General features: G+C 45.4%; 1 protein-coding gene across 1 annotated transcript; it reads left to right on the forward strand.

Annotated features, from left to right (window-relative positions):
• The first annotated feature begins 1,735 nt into the window (after positions 1-1,735).
• SLC12A9 (solute carrier family 12 member 9) lies at positions 1,736-21,864 on the forward strand. Its single transcript, XM_077261535.1, has 14 exons — positions 1,736-1,889; positions 6,915-7,121; positions 8,002-8,136; positions 8,449-8,580; positions 8,679-8,972; positions 12,752-12,859; positions 14,979-15,090; positions 16,242-16,399; positions 16,480-16,562; positions 16,661-16,785; positions 16,876-17,068; positions 18,666-18,840; positions 19,361-19,507; positions 19,616-21,864. The coding sequence occupies exons 1-14, from the start codon at positions 1,871-1,873 to the stop codon at positions 20,449-20,451; spliced, it is 2,724 nt and encodes a 907-aa protein (XP_077117650.1). The 5' UTR covers positions 1,736-1,870; the 3' UTR covers positions 20,452-21,864.
• Positions 21,865-22,171: the final 307 nt, after the last annotated feature.

Genomic DNA, 22,171 nt, shown 5'->3' on the forward strand with positions numbered 1-22,171 from the left:
GGATCGCTCCCCTCATATAATGCCTCGCTCCCCAGGATCGCTCCCTCATATAATGCCCCCCAGGATCGCTCCCCTCATATAATGCCTCGCCCCCCAGGATCGCTCCCCTCATATAATGCCTCGCCCCCCAGGATCGCTCCCCTCATATAATGCCTCGCCCCCCAGGATCGCTCCCCTCATATAATGCCTCGCCCCCCAGGATCGCTCCCTCATATAATGCCTCGCCCCCCAGGATCGCTCCCTCATATAATGCCTCGCCCCCCAGGATCGCTCCCCTCATATAATACCTCGCCCCCCAGGATCGCTCCCCTCATATAATACCTCGCCCCGCAGGATCGCTCCCCTCATATAATGCCTCGCCCCCCAGGATCGCTCCCCTCATATAATACCTCGCCCCCCAGGATCGCTCCCTCATATAATGCCTCGCCCCCCAGGATCGCTCCCTCATATAATACCTCGCCCCCCAGGATCGCTCCCTCATATAATGCCTCGTCCCGCAGGATCGCTCCCTCATATAATACCTCGCCCCCCAGGATCGCTCCCTCATATAATACCTCACCCCGCAGGATCGCTCCCTCATATAATGCCTCGCCCCCCAGGATCGCTCCCTCATATAATGCCTCGCCCCCCAGGATCGCTCCCCTCATATAATACCTCGCCCCCCAGGATCGCTCCCCTCATATAATACCTCGCCCCGCAGGATCGCTCCCCTCATATAATGCCTCGCCCCCCAGGATCGCTCCCCTCATATAATACCTCGCCCCCCAGGATCGCTCCCTCATATAATGCCTCGCCCCCCAGGATCGCTCCCTCATATAATACCTCGCCCCCCAGGATCGCTCCCTCATATAATACCTCGCCCCCCAGGATCGCTCCCTCATATAATACCTCACCCCGCAGGATCGCTCCCCTCATATAATACCTCGCCCCCCAGGATCGCTCCCTCATATAATGCCTCGCCCCCCAGGATCGCTCCCTCATATAATACCTCGCCCCCCAGGATCGCTCCCTCATATAATACCTCGCCCCCCAGGATCGCTCCCTCATATAATACCTCGCCCCCCAGGATCGCTCCCTCATATAATACCTCACCCCGCAGGATCGCTCCCTCATATAATACCTCACCCCGCAGGATCGCTCCCTCATATAATGCCTCGCCCCCCAGGATCGCTCCCTCATATAATACCTCGCCCCCCAGGATCGCTCCCTCATATAATGCCTCGCCCCGCAGGATCGCTCCCTCATATAATACCTCGCCCCCCAGGATCGCTCCCCTCATATAATGCCTCACCCCCCAGGATCGCTCCCTCATATAATACCTCGCCCCCCAGGATCGCTCCCCTCATATAATACCTCGCCCCGCAGGATCGCTCCCCTCATATAATACCTCGCCCCCCAGGATCGCTCCCTCATATAATGCCTCGCCCCCCAGGATCGCTCCCTCATATAATACCTCGCCCCCCAGGATCGCTCCCTCATATAATGCCTCGCCCCCCAGGATCGCTCCCCTCATATAATGCCTCGCCCCCCAGGATCGCTCCCCTCATATAATGCCCCCCAGGATCGCTCGCTCCCTCCTCTCCCACCAGCAGGGTCCAGTGATTCATTCTGCCCTTGTGTGAACGGCGTCTTCCTTCCTCCCGGTGTCAGTTCTGCGCAGCCGCAGTGGGAGGCAGGAGGCGGGAGCACCGGGGCCGAGCTCGGAGCCGCCGTCACCACTGGGCGCTCAGGACACAGCAGCCCCCGGCGGCGCCGGAGGAGGAGGAGGAGGAGTCACGTGACCGGTCAGCTGATCAGGAAGTGCTGAGGCTCGGTGCTCGGGAGCGGCGGCTACAGTGTATGAGGATCGTCTGCAGCCAACACGTGACCCATGTGTGATGTGGATACAGGTACAGCAGCGGTATACTGGGGTGTATATAGTGCCTGTATATATGGGGGGTATATATAGTGCCTGTATATATGGGGTGTATATAGTGCCTGTATATATGGGGGGTATATAGTGCCTGTATATATGGGGGGTATATAGTGCCTGTATATATGGGGTGTATATAGTGCCTGTATATATGGGGTGTATATATAGTGCCTGTATATATGGGGGTATATAGCGCCTGTATATATGGGGTGTATATAGTGCCTGTATATATGGGGGTATATAGCGCCTGTATATATGGTGTGTATATAGTGCCTGTATATAGTGCCTGTATATATGGGGTGTATATAGTGCCTGTATATATGGGATGTATATATAGCGCCTGTATATATGGGGTGTATATATAGTGCCTGTATATATAGTGCCTGTATATATGGGGTGTGTATATAGTGCCTGTATATATGAGGTGTATATATAGCGCCTGTATATATGAGGTGTATATATAGCGCCTGTATATATGGGGTGTATATATAGTGCCTGTATATATGGGGGTATATAGCGCCTGTATATATGGGGTGTATATAGTGCCTGTATATATGGGGGTATATAGCGCCTGTATATATGGGGTGTATATAGTGCCTGTATATATGGGGTGTATATAGTGCCTGTATATATGGTGTGTATATAGTGCCTGTATATAGTGCCTGTATATATGGGGTGTATATAGTGCCTGTATATATGGGATGTATATATAGCGCCTGTATATATGGGGTGTATATATAGTGCCTGTATATATAGTGCCTGTATATATGGGGTGTGTATATAGTGCCTGTATATATGAGGTGTATATATAGCGCCTGTATATATGAGGTGTATATATAGCGCCTGTATATATGGGGTGTATATATAGTGCCTGTATATATGGGGGTATATAGCGCCTGTATATATGGGGTGTATATAGTGCCTGTATATATGGGGGTATATAGCGCCTGTATATATGGGGTGTATATAGTGCCTGTATATATGGGGTGTATATAGTGCCTGTATATATGGTGTGTATATAGTGCCTGTATATAGTGCCTGTATATATGGGGTGTATATAGTGCCTGTATATATGGGATGTATATATAGCGCCTGTATATATGGGGTGTATATATAGTGCCTGTATATATAGTGCCTGTATATATGGGGTGTGTATATAGTGCCTGTATATATGGGGTGTATATAGTGCCTGTATATATGGGGTGTATATAGTGCCTGTATATATGGGGTGTATATAGTGCCTGTATATATGGGGTGTATATAGTGCCTGTATATAGTGCCTGTATATATGGGGTGTATATAGTGCCTGTATATATGGGATGTATATATAGTGCCTGTATATAGTGCCTGTATATATGGGGTGTATATATAGTGCCTGTATATATAGTGCCTGTATATATAGTGCCTGTATATATGGGGTGTGTATATAGTGCCTGTATATATGGGGTGTATATAGTGCCTGTATATATGGTGTGTGTATATAGTGCCTGTATATATGGGGGGTATATAGTGCCTGTATATATGGGGTGTATATCGTGCCTGTATATATGGTGTGTATATAGTGCCTGTATATATGGGGTGTATATAGTGCCTGTATATATGGTGTGTATATAGTGCCTGTATATAGTGCCTGTATATATGGGGTGTATATAGTGCCTGTATATATGGTGTGTATATAGTGCCTGTATATATGGGGGGTATATAGTGCCTGTATATAGTGCCTGTATATATGGGGTGTATATAGTGCCTGTATATATGGGGTGTATATAGTGCCTGTATATATGGGGTGTGTATATATATATTGTCTGTATATATGGGGTGTATATAGTGCCAGTATATATGGTGTGTATATAGTGCCTGTATATATGAGGTGTATATAGTGCCAGTATATATGGTGTGTATATAGTGCCTGTATATATGGGGGGTATATAGTGCCTGTATATAGTGCCTGTATATATGGGGTGTATATAGTGCCTGTATATATGGGGTGTATATAGCGCCTGTATATATGGGGTGTATATATAGTGCCTGTATATATGGGGTGCATATAGTGCCTGTATATATGGGGTATGTATAGTGCCTGTATATATGGGGTGTATATAGCGCCTGTATATATGGGGTGTATATATAGCGCCTGTATATATGAGGTGTATATAGTGCCTGTGTATATGGGTGTATATATAGCGCCTGTATATATGGGGTGTATATAGTGGCTGTATACATGGGGTGTATATATAGTGTCTGTATATATGGAGTGTATATAGTGCCTGTATATATGGGGTGTATATATAGTGCCTGTATATATGGGGTGTATATAGTGCCTGTATATATGGGGTGTATATATAGCGCCTGTATATATGGGGTGTATATATAGTGCCTGTATATATGGGGTGTGTATATAGTGCCTGTATACATGGGGTGTATATATAGCGCCTGTATATATGGGGTGTATATAGTGCCTGTATATATGAGGTGTATATATAGTGCCTGTATATATGGGGTGTATATAGTGCCTGTATATATGAGGTGTATATATAGTGCCTGTATATATGGGGTGTATATAGTGCCTGTATATATGGGGTGTATATATAGTGCCTGTATATATGAGGTGTATATAGTGCCTGTATATATGAGGTGTATATATAGTGCCTGTATATATGGGATGTATATATAGCGCCTGTATATATGGAGTGTATATATAGTGCCTGTATATATGGGGTGTGTATATAGTGCCTGTATACATGGGGTGTATATATAGTGCCTGTATATATGGAGTGTATATATAGTGCCTGTATACATGGGGTGTATATATAGTGCCTGTATATATGGGGTGTATATAGTGCCTGTATATATGGGGTGTATATAGCGCCTGTATATATGAGGTGTATATAGTGCCTCTATATATGGAGTTTATACATAGTGCCTGTATATATGGGGTGTACATATAGTGCCTGTATATATGGGGTGTATATATAGTGTCTGTATATATGGAGTGTATATATAGTGCCTGTATACATGGGGTGTATATGTAGTGCCTGTATATATGGGGTGTATATATAGTGCCTGTATATATGGGGTGTATATATAGCGCCTTTATATATGAGGTGTATATATGGGGTGTATATAGCGCCTGTATATATGGGGTGTATGTAGCATCTGTGTATATAGGGTGTATGTAGTGCCTGGATATGTTTTTTTTTTTTTTTGTGCCCGTATATGTGGGGTGTAGATACTGCTTATAGTGCCTGTATACAGTACAGACACCTTCTCATTTAAAGAACCCAATCGAGATGGTTTGGGGTGAGCTGGACCGCAGAGTGAAGGCTAAAGGGCCAACAAGTGCTAAGCATCTCTGGGAACTCCTTCAAGATTGTTGGAAGACCATTCCCGGTGACTACCTCTTGAAGCTCATCAAGAGAATGCCAAGAGTGTGCAAAGCGGTCATCAAAGCAAAAGGTGGCTACTTTGAAGAACCTAGAATATAAGACATAATTTCAGTTGTTTCACACTTGTTTGTTAAGTAAATAATTCCACATGTGATAATTCATAGTTTTGATGCCTTCAGTGTTAATGTACAATTTTCATAGTCATGAAAATACAGAAAAATCTTTAAATGAGAAGGTGTGTCCAAACTTTTGGTGTGTCTGTATATATGGGGTGTATATAGCGCCTGTATATATGGGGTGTGTATATAGTGCCTGTATATATGGGGTGTGTATATATAGTGCCTGTATATATGGGGTGTGTATAGTGTCTGTATATATGGGGTGTGTATATAGTGCCTGTATATATGGGGTGTACATATAGTGCCTGTATATATGGGGTGTATATATAGTGCCTGTATATATGGGGTGTATATATAGTGCCTGTATATATGGGGTGTACATTTAGTGCCTGTATATATGGGGTGTGTATAGTGTCTGTATATATGGGGTGTGTATAGTGCCTGTTTATATGGAGTGTATATATAGATCCAGTATATATGGGGTGTGTATAGTGCCTGTATATGGGGTGTATATATAGTGCCTGTATACATGGGGTGTGTATAGTGCCTGTATATGGGGTGTATATAGCGCCTGTATATATGGGGTGTATATATAGTGCCTGTATATATGGGGTGTATATATAGTGCCTGTATATATGGGGTGTATATATAGTGCCTGTATATATGGGGTGTACATATAGTGCCTGTATATATGGGGTGTACATATAGTGCCTGTATATATGGGGTGTATATATAGTGCCTGTATATATGGGGTGTATATATAGTGCCTGTATATATGGGGTGTACATATAGTGCCTGTATATATGGGGTGTATATATAGTGCCTGTATATATGGGGTGTATATATAGTGCCTGTATATATGGGGTGTATATATAGTGCCTGTATATATGGGGTGTATATATAGTGCCTGTATATATGGGGTGTATATATAGTGCCTGTATATATGGGGTGTATATATAGTGCCTGTATATATGGGGTGTACATTTAGTGCCTGTATATATGGGGTGTGTATAGTGTCTTTATATATGGGGTGTGTATAGTGCCTGTTTATATGGAGTGTATATATAGATCCAGTATATATGGGGTGTGTATAGTGCCTGTATATGGGGTATATATATAGTGCCTGTATACATGGGGTGTGTATAGTGCCTGTATATGGGGTGTATATAGCGCCTGTATATATGGGGTGTATATATAGTGCCTCTATATATGGAGTTTATACATAGTGCCTGTATATATGGGGTGTACATTTAGTGCCTGTATATATGGGGTGTATATAGCGCCTGTATATATGGGGTGTACATTTAGTGCCTGTATATATGGAGTGTATACATAGTGCTTGTATATATGGGGTGTATATATAGTGCCTGTATATATGGGGTGTATATAGTGTCTGTATATATGGGGTATATATAGATCCAGTATATATAAGGTGTACCACATGACAATATACTTATTTCTGGCTATTCTTCTAAATATTTCAATGTCTTTCCGCAGTGATGACCACAGAAAATTCTCCCCTCTTACATTACCGCCTCTTTAGTCTTTCCGATGGAGCCCTGGGACCCGCATCCTCCACCATCTGTGATGGTGAGCCAACCACGGTGGGCACCGGCCCTGCACCCCGCAAGCTCTCCACCTTCTTTGGGGTTGTGGTCCCAACCGTCCTCTCCATGTTCAGTATTGTGGTCTTCATGAGGATAGGTGAGTGCTCGCTGCCTGTTATTGGCAGTGGCATGTGGTCAGTGTACGGTATAAATGGTGTTTTATATTCTGTAATGTCATCGGCTTCCTCCACTGATGTTGTGTCTACTCTTCGTGTCTTCTTCTTCTTGTCCCTGGGGCCTCGCACAATGGCTGCCTGTGTCCTTCTCATCACATGGTTCCAGTTTGTATCATTGATTACAACAGATAATTACCACGTCCAAACCATTTTTCTGCTTTTGAAATTTTCCTTTGTCAATAAAGGAATGAGCATGAAACATGTGACGGAATCGATGGTCCCAAGACAGACGTAGAGTCGTATTGTGCAGACGGATGAACCCTGGACAATATCATACAGACTGATGATCCTATGATAGACATTCAGTTGTATTGCACAGAGTGATGATCCTAGGGTAGTCTTGGTTGTATCATGCAGACTGATCTTCCCAGGAGAGACGTAGTCGTATTGCACAGCCTGATGATCCCAGGGTGGACGTAGTCATATTGCACAGCCTGATGGACGTAGTCATATTGCACAGCCTGATGGACGTAGTCATATTGCACAGCCTGATGGACGTACAGACGTATTGCACAGACGGATGGACGGACAGTCGTATCGCACAACATCATCATCCATAGACAGACGTACAGTCGTATCGTGCAGACTACTGATCCCAGGACAGACGTACAGTCGTATCGTGCAGATTAATGATCCCTGGACAGATGTACAGACTGATCTTCCCTAGACAGACGTATGGTCCTATCTTACAGACCACTGATCCCTCGATAGACGTTATTAAAGTTGTCTGCCACCAGAATATTGGTTTGTATTCAGCCCCCCTCCCCTGCTGTCTCATTCTCCTCTCTCTCTGCTCCTCAGGTTTCGTAGTGGGCCAAGCCGGTCTCCTGCAGTCTCTTCTCATGCTCTTTGTAGCCTACGCCATCATCTGGTTGACAGTGCTCAGTGTTTGTGCCATTTCTACCAACGGCGCAGTTCAAGGTGGTGGAGCCTATTGTATCCTCATATTCGCATACCACAGTTCATGTTTTTGTTACTGTCCATGCAAGTTGTTTGTATTTTTTTTTTACGCAAATGTCCCAGAGCAGTCACATAATTCATACAACGCGTTTCATATCTTGAAGGAACATCTGTCCTAACATGCATCTGCAGCCTGACATTGAGCTCTAAGATTACCAGTGTGTAGTCAACCATTAATTGTTGGGCTTCAGGTAGGATTTTGAGCTTATGTGACCATTAGACCCGTCATGACCAGTGAGAAGAAGGGGATGGTAAGTCGCCACATGATTTTTCCTTGACTTCTCCTAGTTATGATCTCGAGGACACTTGGCCCAGAGTTCGGTGGCAGCATCGGACTCATGTTCTACTTGGCCAACGTGTGTGCATGTGGCGTCTATGTTCTCGGTCTGGTGGAGGGCGTTCTGGATATCTTTGGGAAAGGTCAGTTCTTTCTTTGATTCCGACTTCAACTCCATTGCTCACCCTCATGTTCTTTTTGTCTGTAGTTCCATAACCAATCATGTCTCATGTCCCTCCAGACTCATCTGATCCCACCAACCCTCTACGATCCCTGCCACAAGGCTATGGATACAGTTTCCTGTACGCTAGCGTGGTGCTCCTGGTCTGTCTGTCAGTCTGTCTGGTTGGAGCATCCATCTATTCCCAAGCGGCTTTCTTCATCTTCATTCTGGTCACTTTGGTTCTTTTGTCCATTTTGATCAGTTTTTTAGCAGTGGGACCACGCCAAATTACTATTCGCCATGGAGGGAATGTGACTCTGATCGGAGAGTACACCGGAATCAATAGTACCACCTTACATAACAACTTACAAGGTGAGAGCTTCCTCCTCCTAGACCAATGTTCTTCTTGACTTTTCATGAATTTTTGAGGGATGTTCAGGTAATGACCCAGTTCTGCCAGATTTCAGCCCCTTCTCGATAATGTCTGCACACTATATGTGGTAGATGTAATGCCTAGACCTTGAGAATATATATTTTTTTTTTTTCTTTGTCCCTTCTCCTGACTGACTACTTTCCACAATGAGATCCTTTGCTGTGTTGTCAGCTATTTAAAGATCAGAAAATGTCAGAAAAATCCTCCTAGAGCAGCAACACTTTTTCTGATCAGAATCGCTGACAAAAACCTGTTTTTTTTTTTTTTGTTTTTTTTTTAGGTTTGTGGACTTTTTCTATCCACTGTAAATGCTTCTCACTAAAAGTTAGGGATATTTGGCTTTTGGGAGAAATTTCAGGATGATCCTAAGCAATAAAATAGTGGGGAGAAAAAATAATTAGAATATATGGAAAAAGAAAGAAAACAGGGATGACAATTATTCACATAAAAATAATCATAAAAGGTGATATGTAGTCCAATCTTGAAGAATTGCACATACAGGTCTCTCAGTGTTGAATGTCCCATAATTGTGGAGTCCTTAGGGTAAGGAAAAGTCTTCTGCATGTCAAGAAGTCAATCTCCGTTTCTTCATCCAAAATGGTGGCATATGGTTGGTCCCATCACACTAGAGATGCCTGAACTCTCCGGTACGGCGCCTAGTTGGCTGCATCTAACTAAAAGGATCCCACCTCCCAAGAACTGGCACGGAGAGTCGAAAAAAGGGGATGAGTATGATAGGAAAAGAAAATATTAATAAACGCATAGAAAGACACGCACATCAATGAAAAGGCAGAGATTACAAGAACGGAGCAATGGATGGAATGGTGCTCAGATCCACAATGGACCTGGCTTCGAGTGGCGTCAGAATTTGTTAGAGATTCCCTCCTCTGATGCCACCATAAACCCTATCGATACCTCTAACATGGAAGCCCCGGGGATCGGAGTTGTGATCCAATGTTTGGTACTATCTGGAGCAGTGAAGGATTGTCCACCTCTCCCGCCTCAATGATTTACCTCGCGTGTCCTCTTGTCCTGACACGTAACTCCCCAGAGGTTAGGCCTACATATATTTTTGAGCATGGTGGATAACAAAAGATGTACTACACGAAATGTAATTCGTAATAGTTAACTCACGAGAACCGTCAGCCGAAGAAAATGACCTAGCTCGTGTAATGTTGTTGTGATTACAGGCCAAGCAGTTACCACAGAGGAAACGTCCCCATCTCTGTTTTTTGGCTCCAAAGGGATTTTTTGAGGAAGCCGCATAGTGTCTTCTCACCAGATGGTCTTTAAGATTTTTTTTTTCCCTTCTTGCTGTCATAAGGGGGGGTGGGGAGTTCTCGGAATTTTCCTTAGTAAGTATGGGATCAGTTTTTAGCACTGGCCAGTGCTTACTTAAGATATAGAGAATTGTGCCATTCTCAATTGAAGGTGGTAATAAATCTTGTTTTATGATCCTCCTTTTTCTTGTTGTTAAATGGAGTAAGAAGTTTATCATGTGGGGTATGTTTAACCCTGTGGTATCTGTGTCGGAGGAATCGGTCTGTAAGATCTTTGGCCCGTAGTTCGAATTTTTATCCTCAGTTGAGCAAGTGCGCTCCATTCTCAAAAACAGGCCTTGATGGTAGAATACATGTGTGCCGAAGAGGAATGCCGTACCGAGTTCAGACGTTTCCTTGTGATGAATGTCAGTCTGGACAGACCCCCACCCGTCAACTGGCAGTGCAATATCCAAAAAATCAATACAGTTCTTATGCCATTTGTGAGTCAACTTAATATCATATTGATTGAGATTGGACATATTATCCAACTCGACCTCAGATCCCTGCCAAATGATAAACAGATCGTCTATATAGCGAAGCACATGGTCAGCGGCACATGCCCCATCGCCATGGATGATCTCACTCTCCCAAAAGTCGAGAAAGAGATTTGCGTAGGTTGGGGCACATGCCGCACCCATGGCAGTGCCACACTTCTGCAAATAGAACCGATTTTTAAAAGTAAAAACGTTATGATTCAAAACAAATTGCAATAATTCAAGTGCTGTTGTCTAACAAGAAGCTTAATGGCAAAATTCACAACAGGTGTTTGATCCATGAATCAGCCAATATATTTGGGGGATCAATTAGAATTGATATTAATCAGTCCTCCTCATCGGGCTGTTCACATTGTGACATCATGAGACCAAGACGACACCGAACCGTTGATCAACAGGACCTCACTATTGCGAGGCTTCATGCAAGATGTTCTCAGACGGAAGAGGCCTCTGAGCTAGAGAGTCACAGTCATCAGGTGCCAACAGAGAAACTAGAAGAGTCGCAGAAAAGTGGACGTCCTCTGCCACATGCCACACTGATGACGCTTCATTGTGAACAGTGCCCTTCGGAACCGGATGATAAAGGACCCACAACTCCAGGGGCATGTAAGGGAGGTGAGAGGCATCCAAGTGTCACCTCAGACCATGCGAAAACGTTTACATCAACATGGTCTGCGTGGTAGATGATCTGCAAGGTACCTGACCACACCACCATGGGCCTGGGAGAATTTACGCTGGACGAAGGACCAGTGGGCCTCCGTGCTGGTCACTGATGAAAGTCTATTCACACTGAGCAGAAATGATGGCACCAACGATGTTGGCGACATCACAGAGAGTGCTATGCATCAGCCACTGTGGTCACCTTACGAGCCTGTGGTGTTAGTGTGGGCAGATAAGTGTTGTCAGTACAGAACAGCCCTACACTGTGTGATAAGCCCATAGTACTGACTAACCTCACTAATCCAGTCATTGTGCCTCTGCACAAACACAGGTCTAATTTCATCATTGTGGACGATCAAGCTCCACTCATCGAGGTCACATCATTAGGGAATGGCTGCTGGAGACTGGGGAACCTCACATGGAGCTGCCTGCACTTTCTCCAGACCTGAATCCTATAGAAAACCTCTGGGATCAGCGGAGTCACCGTGTAGAGGCTCGTAACTCTGTACCCCAGAACGTCAATGACCTGAGGGCCACCCTTCATGAAGAGTGGGACACCATGCCTCAGCGACAATAACTCCACTTGTGAACTGTAAGCTGTAATTGATGTTGAAGGCCAAGTTATTGAGACATTGACATTTTTGTTGGGGTGTACCCACCACTGTTGTTGGGTTTTGTTTCAGTAACTGGCTTGATATGAGGAAATCACCATCGCTACTTCTACTAAATGCCCAACTTTCACGATAAAATATAACTGGAGCATGAACTTTTTACACTTTCTATAAATTGCTCTGAAAGCCAAATATCCCTAACTATTTGTGTGTAGTGTATATGGTTGTTTCAGCCTCCCTCCGACATCTACAGCATTCACTAGAAGTCTTCACAAACCCCTCAGACATGCAAAACAGGGTATCACACCAACAGTATGACGACTATATAGAAGTTTCCAGATGCTTCACACAATCTGGAAGTTATAGAAGTCAAACGGAAGTTGATTTTCTATGATGTCCTGTGTCAGTGGCCCTAATAACGGGCGGCATTTGTAATCGGGAAAGCTTTAGGTATGGATCTATAGACATAGATTCTTAGGTGACTGGAAAAAAACCCCTCAATTTATGGAGTATAGGATGTAGGTCTTCTGACCTCTGTCCTTGAGGTGTAACACAAGGTTTGGGTGGGCAGCTGCAATGTCTGGTGCCCTTTTGTCACTTCTTCACGTCCATCTCTTCTGTTTTCTATTAGCGGACTACTCCCTGGATTACACCACTGGAAACCTCATGAATTTCGCCACCGTCTTTGCTGTCATGTTTAATGGATGCACCGGTATCATGGCGGGATGTAATATGTCTGGTAAGACTGAGAGTGTAGATCTTCTCTGCAGACCTCCACATTCTGGTCACCATTGTCTGAGATTATAGGTTTAGGGCTGTGACTTATCAGGTGATAGGATCTAAACCATGGGCAGGGGTTTAGTCTGCATGCTCGATGGCCATTTATGGGTGGGATCTACCATGAAGCTCCACCTTTGCTGATCCATTAATGACCCCAGATGGAGTAGGCTTTTGACGTTCATAGTCTTGAAGGTTACTACATCTGCAGCCGTTTTTTTGTCTGGTCTCTGTAATGCTTTTGTTTCTTTCATGTCACAAATTTCCTCTTTTATAAGTAACTTTAGGGGTACGTGCGCACGTTGAGTATTTGCATGCAGAAATTTTTGCAAGATTTCTGCATCTTTTGTCAGCAAAAACGCTTGATGAATTTTTTTTTTTAGTTAAATAATTTAGATGTTTAGAAAAGAAATAAAACGTTTTGTGATATTTCCTAGTTCAAAACCTTTTACATTCTGATGCAGTGGCATTAGGGTAATGGGATTAGGGCTTGGTGTAAGCAGCTGTCATTGACACCAAGCACTAGGCATAGTAATGAAGAAATGTAATAAGTTAAATGAACACACACGCACTGTCACCAGCCTATGTAGGAGCATTGACAGAATGAACCAACATAGGCTGGAATCAAACAGCAACCGCTAATTGTTACAAAAAAAATGAAAAAAAAATTAGCATGGGCTCCCGCGTAATTTTCATAACCAGCAGAAGGAAAGCCGACTGGTGAGAGCTGATGTTAATATTTTGGGAAGGAGTTAATGGCTTGGGAACCTTCATGGCTATTATCCACTCACAGCTGTTTGCTTATCCTTTACTGGCTAGTTTTCAGAGGGACCCCAGAAAAAAAATGTCAAAGGCTAGGCAGACAGCTGCGGACTGATATTAATAGCCTAGGAAGGGGCCATGGATATTGGCCACCTCCCAGACTAAAATGATCAGCTCTCAGCTCCCCCAGAAATGGCGCATCTATAAAATGCACCAAGTCTGGTGCTTAGTCTTGCTCTTCCCACTGGCCTTGGTGCGTTGGCAGGTGGGGTGATAGTATTGGGATTCATGTCAGTCTTGAATTGGCAGCTGACATGAAGTCCAAGTTAGTAATGGCGAGGCGTCCATAAGCCGCCCCATTACTAATCCCACACCCAGAATAAAATCCTTTATTTGAATAAATATGATCCAGACTCTTTTATTAAATCTAAATTTACCATACTCGCCAAACGCCTAATCCCTGATGTCCTTGTCCCCTGTAAACAATGAGAAATAATAAACAATCATATCTCTCCTATCCACCGAAGTCCACGTAACCCAGTGTGTCCCACGGTGATGTCACTGGAGAACTTTCTCACGCAGCGGTGGTGCCATATGTGAGATCGCAGAAGCTCATCAGCTGATGAACTCGTGTGACCTCTCATGGCAGCTCGGCGATACACACTGCTGGAGCGATGATGCTACTGACAGTGTACAGTCGGTCCGATGTCACAGTGGTACACGTGAGAACGCCATGAGACTACGTGGACTACAGCGGACAGGAGAGTATTTGGTGGTTTATTATTTTTGATTGTTTACAGGAGACATGAGCATCGTGGATTTGGCGTTAGGTGAGCATAATGTGTTTTTTTAATACGTATTTAATTATTTTAAATGTGTGGGGTTTGTTCTAAAGTTTGAGCACCGGCTGACAGACTGCAGACGTAACCTGTTTGGGGTAGTAGTCTCTCATCAGCCGGCAACTGCTGACCTTTAACATTGAACATTTTTATACCTGGGGTTTCACTGCAGATTTTGACCCAATTCCGTGCTCTAAAAAACGCTGTAAAAATGCACCAAAAACGTACCGCGTGCACACAGCCTCAAACATCTGCACAATTCATTGGTCTGTTCTGAGACTCAATATGGTGAATTTCACTAGTGTTTGGGTAAAGAAGGAATATTGATTTATTTTTGATCAAGTGGCAGTCAAGAGGAACCAGAATTTGTGACCAATCAGAGTTGGGGATTAGTGTCATAGAGATACAATTGTAGGAATCCTGGGGGAAAAAGCAGCCAGGTCCACCATGTTCTCATGAGACGTGTTTTTATTTTTTCAGGCGAACTGAAACAGCCAAGCCGTGCCATTCCTATCGGGACCATCATAGCGGTGATCATCACGCTCTTCGTCTACCTGATCCTCTTCCTCCTTACAGCTTTGACTTGTGATAGGTCTGTGATTGCTGCTGATCACAGTTGTGTCCTCCCTTAAATTTTTGCTCCTTTCCAAGGACTATAGTAATAGACATGACCGGTCCGGCGAGCTCGCCGCCAACTTCTCCGCGTTCTGTTTTGGGTAATTGATGGGTCTTTCCTGAAGTACATAAATTGGAGAGACTGATCAGTTGAAGCTGGTTGGTTCTTCATTGTTTTCCTTGAGATGCCGGAGCATTATAGAGTAAGACCTGCCAGCAGTTGTGGTTGAAGCTGGGTTGGTTCTTCAATGTTTTCCTTGAGATGCCGGAGCGTTGTAGCACAAGACCTGACTGCAGTTGTGGGAGAAGCTGGTTAGTTCTTCAATGTTTTCCTTGAGATGCCGGAGCGTTGTAGAGTAAGACCTGACTGCAGTTGTGGTTGAAGCTGGGTTGGTTCTTCAATGTTTTCCTTGAGATGCCAGAGCGTTGTAGAGTAAGACCTGACTGCAGTTGTGGTTGAAGCTGGGTTGGTTCTTCAATGTTTTCCTTGAGATGCCAGAGCGTTGTAGAGTAAGACCTGACTGCAGTTGTGGTTGAAGCTGGGTTGGTTCTTCAATGTTTTCCTTGAGATGCCGGAACGTTATAGAGTAAGACCTGACTGCATTTGTGGTGCCAGGATCTGATTCATGATGACCATGGTAAGGGAAGGATGAAACAACTGACAGGTTCCCTTTAAGGACATCAGTAGCTCTTGATATAATTGTACTACATCATCATGACATACCTGCAAAACACATGATGTGCTACCATTTACATCACAATCACTAAGAGTCTACACGCAGACACACGTAGCATAAACCTTTCTCGGCAGAGTATTGTGAAATCAGATTCTTTTCTAAGCTTGCTCTAGGACGCGCCCATGTAGAAATGAGAGAATGCATGGTTGTACTGATGAGAAGATCTAGTGCCCATCCTGATAAAGGGTTCCCAGTAGATCAGCCGAGCTCCCATCATTTTTACACTTGTACTTCAGTAGATCTGATTATTTTAAGAGTTGAATACATCAGTCCTGTACTTCTAGTAAAGTATAAGTAGTGAGATTGGATTGAGACCTGGCGGCACCACCAGTGGACATGATTCTTGAGGTCCACTCTTGACATTATTTGTGATCATTTTCCCCTATCTCAGGACGTTACTTAGAGAAGACTATGGCTTCTTCCGTCCAATCAATTTCTGGCCTCCGTTTGTCTTGATTGGAGTTTACGCCACCTCTCTGTCAGCATCCATGAGCACACTTATTGGGGCATCTCGCATCTTGCACGCTCTCGCCAAGGATGACCTGTTTGGTGAGACTTCTATTTGTTGATACTCTGTTATTTTCAGAGCTCTGTGGTTTCCAGTCCATCTAACTTTGTGGCTTTTTCAGGAATCCTTCTAGCTCCTGCAAAGCTTGTGACAAAGGGAGGCAATCCTTTGGGTGCGGTGGTGTACACCTGGGCATTGGTGCAGGTGAGATGTTTCCTGGATCCTTTTTGTGCTGTTGGTTGCTAAGTAATGTCTCCACAGAAAATCAGCTGCACAATCTGCCTCATCTCTATCCTTCTTAGCTGGTCTTGCTGGCCGGAAAGTTGAACACCATTGCTGGAATAGTGACTGTTTTCTACCTCATGGCATATGCAGCAATAGACCTTGCCTGTTTGGCACTTGAATGGGCGTCTGCTCCAAATTTTAGGTAAGTTTTCTGACTTGCAATTTCTTTTTTAGGTTTCCTTTTCTTTTTTCAAGCTTCATATTGTGCTGATTTTTTCCTTATTCTCCTTAGACCCACATTCCGATTCTTCTCCTGGCACACGTGCCTGCTTGGCATAGTGAGCTGCCTGGTAATGATGTTTCTCATTAACCCTGCCTATGCCTCTGGCAGCATTGTCCTCCTTCTCCTCCTGCTGGGATTTATTCACTTCAGGAGTAGCAGCAGCAGTTGGGGATACATCAGCCAAGCACTTATCTTCCATCAGGTGAGACCTGGCCATAGTATGAAAGTGGAGGCATATGAGACATGGAAAGATCCACCATGCAGAATGATGGTGATGAGGCAGATTAGATATGAGCAGATCTACCATGAAGAATGATAGTGATGAGGTAGATGAGACATGTGTAAGTCCACCATGAAAAATGATAGTAATGAGGCAGATGAGACATTAGGAGGTCCTCCATGAAGAATGGTAGTGATGAGGCAGATTAGACATGAGGTCCACCATGAAGAATGATAGTGGTGATGTAGATGAAACACCAGGAGGTCCTCGATGAAGAATAATGGTGATGAGGTAGATGATAAATGATATTAGGTCCACCATGAAGAATGATAGTGGTGAGGAAGTTGAGCATTGAGAAGGTTCACCGTGAAGAATACTATTGATGACACGTGGAAATCCACCATGTCACGGATCCCTCCGTGGTGTAACTAATTTGTCACGTACCCGCTCCCAGCACGTGACTTGGGGTCGTGCCTTCAAGGGTTAATCTTATCTCCCCTCTCAGTCCAGCATTCAACCTCTGTTCTATGCTGTAATGGGAGCATACATCACACACCGACCCAGGCCACACACCCGCTCATACACGCTGCCACCACTCGCTGAACACACGCGTGATTCCTGGAAATATTACTACTACTGTCTACCACTCATAAGGATCAAACAGTTTAAGGCTATGGATTCTTTAGAACATACAAGGTTCAACTTATTAAAGTTTTATGCTTTAATATAAAAGGTACAGTGCTTACAAATAAAAAGAATATAAAAATATGGTAATAAAAAGACATACAAATATGCAAAACAGTATAAAATAAACAGGAGAAAACTTACAGAAATAGCTAACTTGTCTGCTTCTGCTCCCTGAGGGGGTGAATATGGACTGGATCACATCAGCTAGGCTGCCCCTCAATCTGTGAACAATTTTGTATTTATACAAGCCTAATTTATAGAGTTACTCTGGAGGTCAGATTTCTATACCAGCCCCTCATGTTGATATTATAATTGCTTGTCTCTGATTGGACCATGGCCGCGCCTCCAATGAATATATTATTTTCTTCTGGGATTCCCTGTGTGCAAGTTTCTCACAGATAGATAGTGTCAGGCTGTAATTGACAGCTCTCTTCAAAAGAGCCGAAGATGTGAAGCGCTTCCTCTCCTTCCTGGCATGGTCCTTAGCTAGGTCCCCTGGCGAGATTGGAGACAGAAGGCTGCTTTCTCAGGATAATACATATTAACACCTTGGTGAGACCTGCAGCCTTCAGGGCAGATGCTAAACCACTGCAAGTTACACATGTGAACCTATACATATTTCACTACACACCATGAAGAATAATAGTGATGAGTTAGATGATCCATGACGATGTCCACCATGATGAAGTATAGTGATGAGACACGAGGAAGTCCATCATGAACAATGATAGCGATGAGACTCGTGAGGTCCACCTTGAAGAGGGATATTATTTTGGTTAAAGAACACTTTATGGTCACACTATTATGAATGATAAAATGGAAATAGAAGCAGCAGATTTCTTTGTTTTTCTTTTAATTCTAAGACAGTTGGTCTCCTTGCTTCTCTCCTCAGGTCAGGAAATATCTACTTCTTTTGGATGTACGTAAAGAGCATGTAAAATTCTGGAGGCCACAGATTCTGCTCATGGTGTCCAACCCACGGAGTTCATGCCAACTCATAAAGTTCATCAACGATCTGAAGAAAGGGGGATTGTACATTATGGGTCACGTAGAAACTGGAGATCTAGGTGAGATGGTCCATTTTGTGTTAGCGGGTCCTGAGGCACAAGTGATAATTTAGGTGGTTCCATAGGACAGGTGCTCTGATATGTTGGGTCATCTGTCAGGATATACAGTGTTCTTGGGCGGTAAGTTGGGCAGTGTTACAGGATTGGTGCACTGATACTTTGCCTGATTTGTTGGTTGTTCTTATTGGATGAATGCTTTGATTCATGAATAGATGTCATGATGCGTTGGGTATTCTGAGAAGTTTGGCAGTCGTATAGGATGGCTGCTCTGACACGTTGGGCAACCTGATAGGATTGGTGCTCTGATATGGACAATCTGGTAGGATGGACGCACTGACACGTTGGGCAGTCTGACCGGATGGGTGTTCTGACATGTTGAGTGGTTTGTAAGGATGGGCGCTCTGACACGTTGGGCGGTTTGGTAGGACGGGTGCTTTGACAGTACAGGTGTTAGGACATGATGGGCAGCCTGATAAGTTAGCTGCTCTGATGCGACGTTCTCCTCTTCTTCCGTCTTCAGATATGCTCCCTTCTGACCCTGTTCAGGCACATTACAGCTTCTGGATGAGTCTGGTGGATAAATTAAATGTTAAAGCTTTTGTGGATTTGACCCTGAGTTCATCAGTACGACACGGGACCCAACAGCTTCTACGTATCACAGGGCTTGGTATGTACAGTGCACGTTACATCGCCCACTCGTTTCCTGCACTGACCTCACATGCTCGATCACCTCCGTATTGTATTCCCCTCACCCTTTTGTTTTCCCTCCTTGCAGGTGGGATGAAGCCCAACACCCTGGTGCTTGGGTTCTACGATGACACGACCCCAGAAGACTTTTTTCTACAGGACTCGGCCTTCACTCCTGGTCTCTCTCCACATGACGACCCCTTTGGTGTAGATGCCACGTCTTTGCAGGCCCACTTTCCCCCTGTTCGGGGTCCAGAGACTCCTCACCACTTGCCACCTATGGAGTATGTAGCCATGATCTGCGATGCCCTGAAGATGCATAAGAACATTGTGTTGGCGCGGGGTTTCCCCTCACTGGTGAGGCCGGAGACCTGCGGCTCTAATGCCGCCTTGTACATTGACGTGTGGCCCCTGGACCTCCTCCGGCCTCAGGCTTCTGCTTACGTGGATGTTTGCAGTTTATTTTTGCTACAGATGGCATGCATTCTGAACATGGCAGCCTCGTGGCGTCGGTACCAGCTGCGGGTCTTTCTCTGTGTGGAGTCATCAGGTGGCAGCAGTGCTGGTGGAAATGGCTTGTTAGCAGCAGAAATCAAGTTCCGCGAGCTGCTTGTCAAGTTGCGCATCCGGGCGGCTATCCGGATGGTGGACTGGGATAGGGTGGCAGTGTTGCGGGGCCAGGGTGGAGCGCACACAGGCCTTACGCGGGAGCCCATCTCTGTGGAGTATCTGAAGGCGGCCAACCAGGCGGTGCTGGAGGAAGGAGGCGTGGAGTCCGCTGTGCGGTTCCTCTATCTCCCCCGGCCTCCTGCTGACCCCACCATACATGACCGATACTTGGAGGAACTGAACACTCTGACAGAGGGGCTAGGCCCCACTCTACTGATCCATGGCCTCACCCCCGTTACCTGCACCGAACTGTGACGGACCCACTGCATCAACCATTCCGACGGCTTCTAGAACCTTCCAGTGCAATAATGATCCCCGTTTCGATGCCACTCCATCCTCCATATTTGGTTGTAGTTCTCCCCTTGGAAACCACTGCTGGTCCCCAGTGATCATCCCATGGATGTGGAGCTGGAGATCAGTGGCCAGTGCTCCTGATCCCGCCCGAGGCTGTACATGCCCGTAGCTGGTCCCGATGGTGGGGGAGTCGTGCGTTTTGCCCAGGATTCAGTCTCGGTTTCTGCGTTTCGCCTTTATTTGCATTATGAACGGTGTTCTTTTTGCACTTCACACGGACGGAGAGTTTTGGATTTTGTAATTTTTTTTTTTTTTTGTTCGGTCATTGGTTGAAGGCCGGGCTGCAAAGAATGAGTGGCACAGCCCCCTGTATTTCCAGGCGTGAGAGCGCCCCCCAGGGGTTCAGGCTGTTTTATTTATTTATGGATGAACAGGAACCTCATCTTTTAACATAGTGTTATATCATGCCTATACTCCAATCACACCCAAATCTGCAGCACTAGTATTTCTAATGTTTCGCAGCCAGAGCTGCAGTCACGGTTCCACTGATCAAACGTGTCACAAAGTTTACAATTCTTCTGTTATATGTCTGATACTCCAGTCACACCCGAAGCAGCACTTGAGTCACTCCTCTCTCACTCTCCATTTACACGTAGAGCAGCATTCAGACGTCGCAGCATACGTTCCTCTTCTGTGCTCATCCAGAGCTGCATTCGTTAAGTCACATCCCATTCACAGCCAGAGCTGCAGACACAATACTACAATTTAATCTTGTCACATGCACTGCGTTCAGAATTCTGCTCTTACAAGATGTCTCCTGCTCTAGTCACAACATGTCCTCCTCTGCTGGGTCTCACAATCACAGCCAGAGCTGGAATCACCATTTTGCTATTTGACTGCATCACACCCAGAGCTGCGTTTAGATTTCTGCTGTTGCAGTCACTTCTTACACTCCTCGTCTTGTGTTCCGTTCACAGCCAGAACTTCATGCATAATTCTTTCTAGTTTTTTGCACTCCAATTACACCCAAAGCTGCATGAATCTATTGGGCAAACCGCTGAGCTCCCACAATGCACTGGGAAGTGGAGAACCCGCACTCCATCTCCCACAATGCTTCGCAGCAGCTCTGTTCTGGATGGAGGCCGCAGCGACGCGGGAGGTTCGCAGCCGGAGAGTTAGCAGCAGCAGATGGCCTCCAGTGTTCATGGGTGACCCCGATCCCCTGTACTCTAGTCCCTGCACAAGGCACAGTGATGGTGTGGGGTGGTCCTGATGGCAGCGCGCCGTCCACCCTGGTCCTGGCGAAGATGGCCTCCAGTGTTCATGGGTGACCCCGATCCCCTGTACTCTAGTCCCTGCACAAGGCACAGTGATGGTGTGGGGTGGTCCTGATGGCAGCGCGCCGTCCACCCTGGTCCTGGCGAAGATGGCCTCCAGTGTTCATGGGTGACCCCGATCCCCTGTACTCTAGTCCCTGCACAAAGCACGGTGATGGTGTGGGGTGGGGTCCTGATGGCAGCGCGCCGTCCACCCTGGTCCTGGTGAAGATGGCCTCCAGTCTTCATGGGTGACCTCGATCCCCTGTACTCTAGTCTCTGCACAAGGCACGGTGATGGTGTAGGGTGGGTCCTGATGGCAGTGCGCCGTCCACCCTGGTCCTGGCGAAGATGGCCTCCAGTCT

Source organism: Ranitomeya variabilis, chromosome 5 (genome assembly GCF_051348905.1).
Source record: "Ranitomeya variabilis isolate aRanVar5 chromosome 5, aRanVar5.hap1, whole genome shotgun sequence".
Lineage (NCBI taxonomy): Eukaryota > Metazoa > Chordata > Amphibia > Anura > Dendrobatidae > Ranitomeya > Ranitomeya variabilis.

Bases quoted from the DNA above. Each gene is read 5' to 3' on its own strand.
- SLC12A9 (XM_077261535.1), top strand. The intron at 8,581-8,678 runs GTCAGTTCTTTC...ATGTCCCTCCAG, and splicing joins TCTGGATATCTTTGGGAAAG to ACTCATCTGATCCCACCAAC. The intron at 16,786-16,875 runs GTAAGTTTTCTG...TATTCTCCTTAG, and splicing joins GCGTCTGCTCCAAATTTTAG to ACCCACATTCCGATTCTTCT.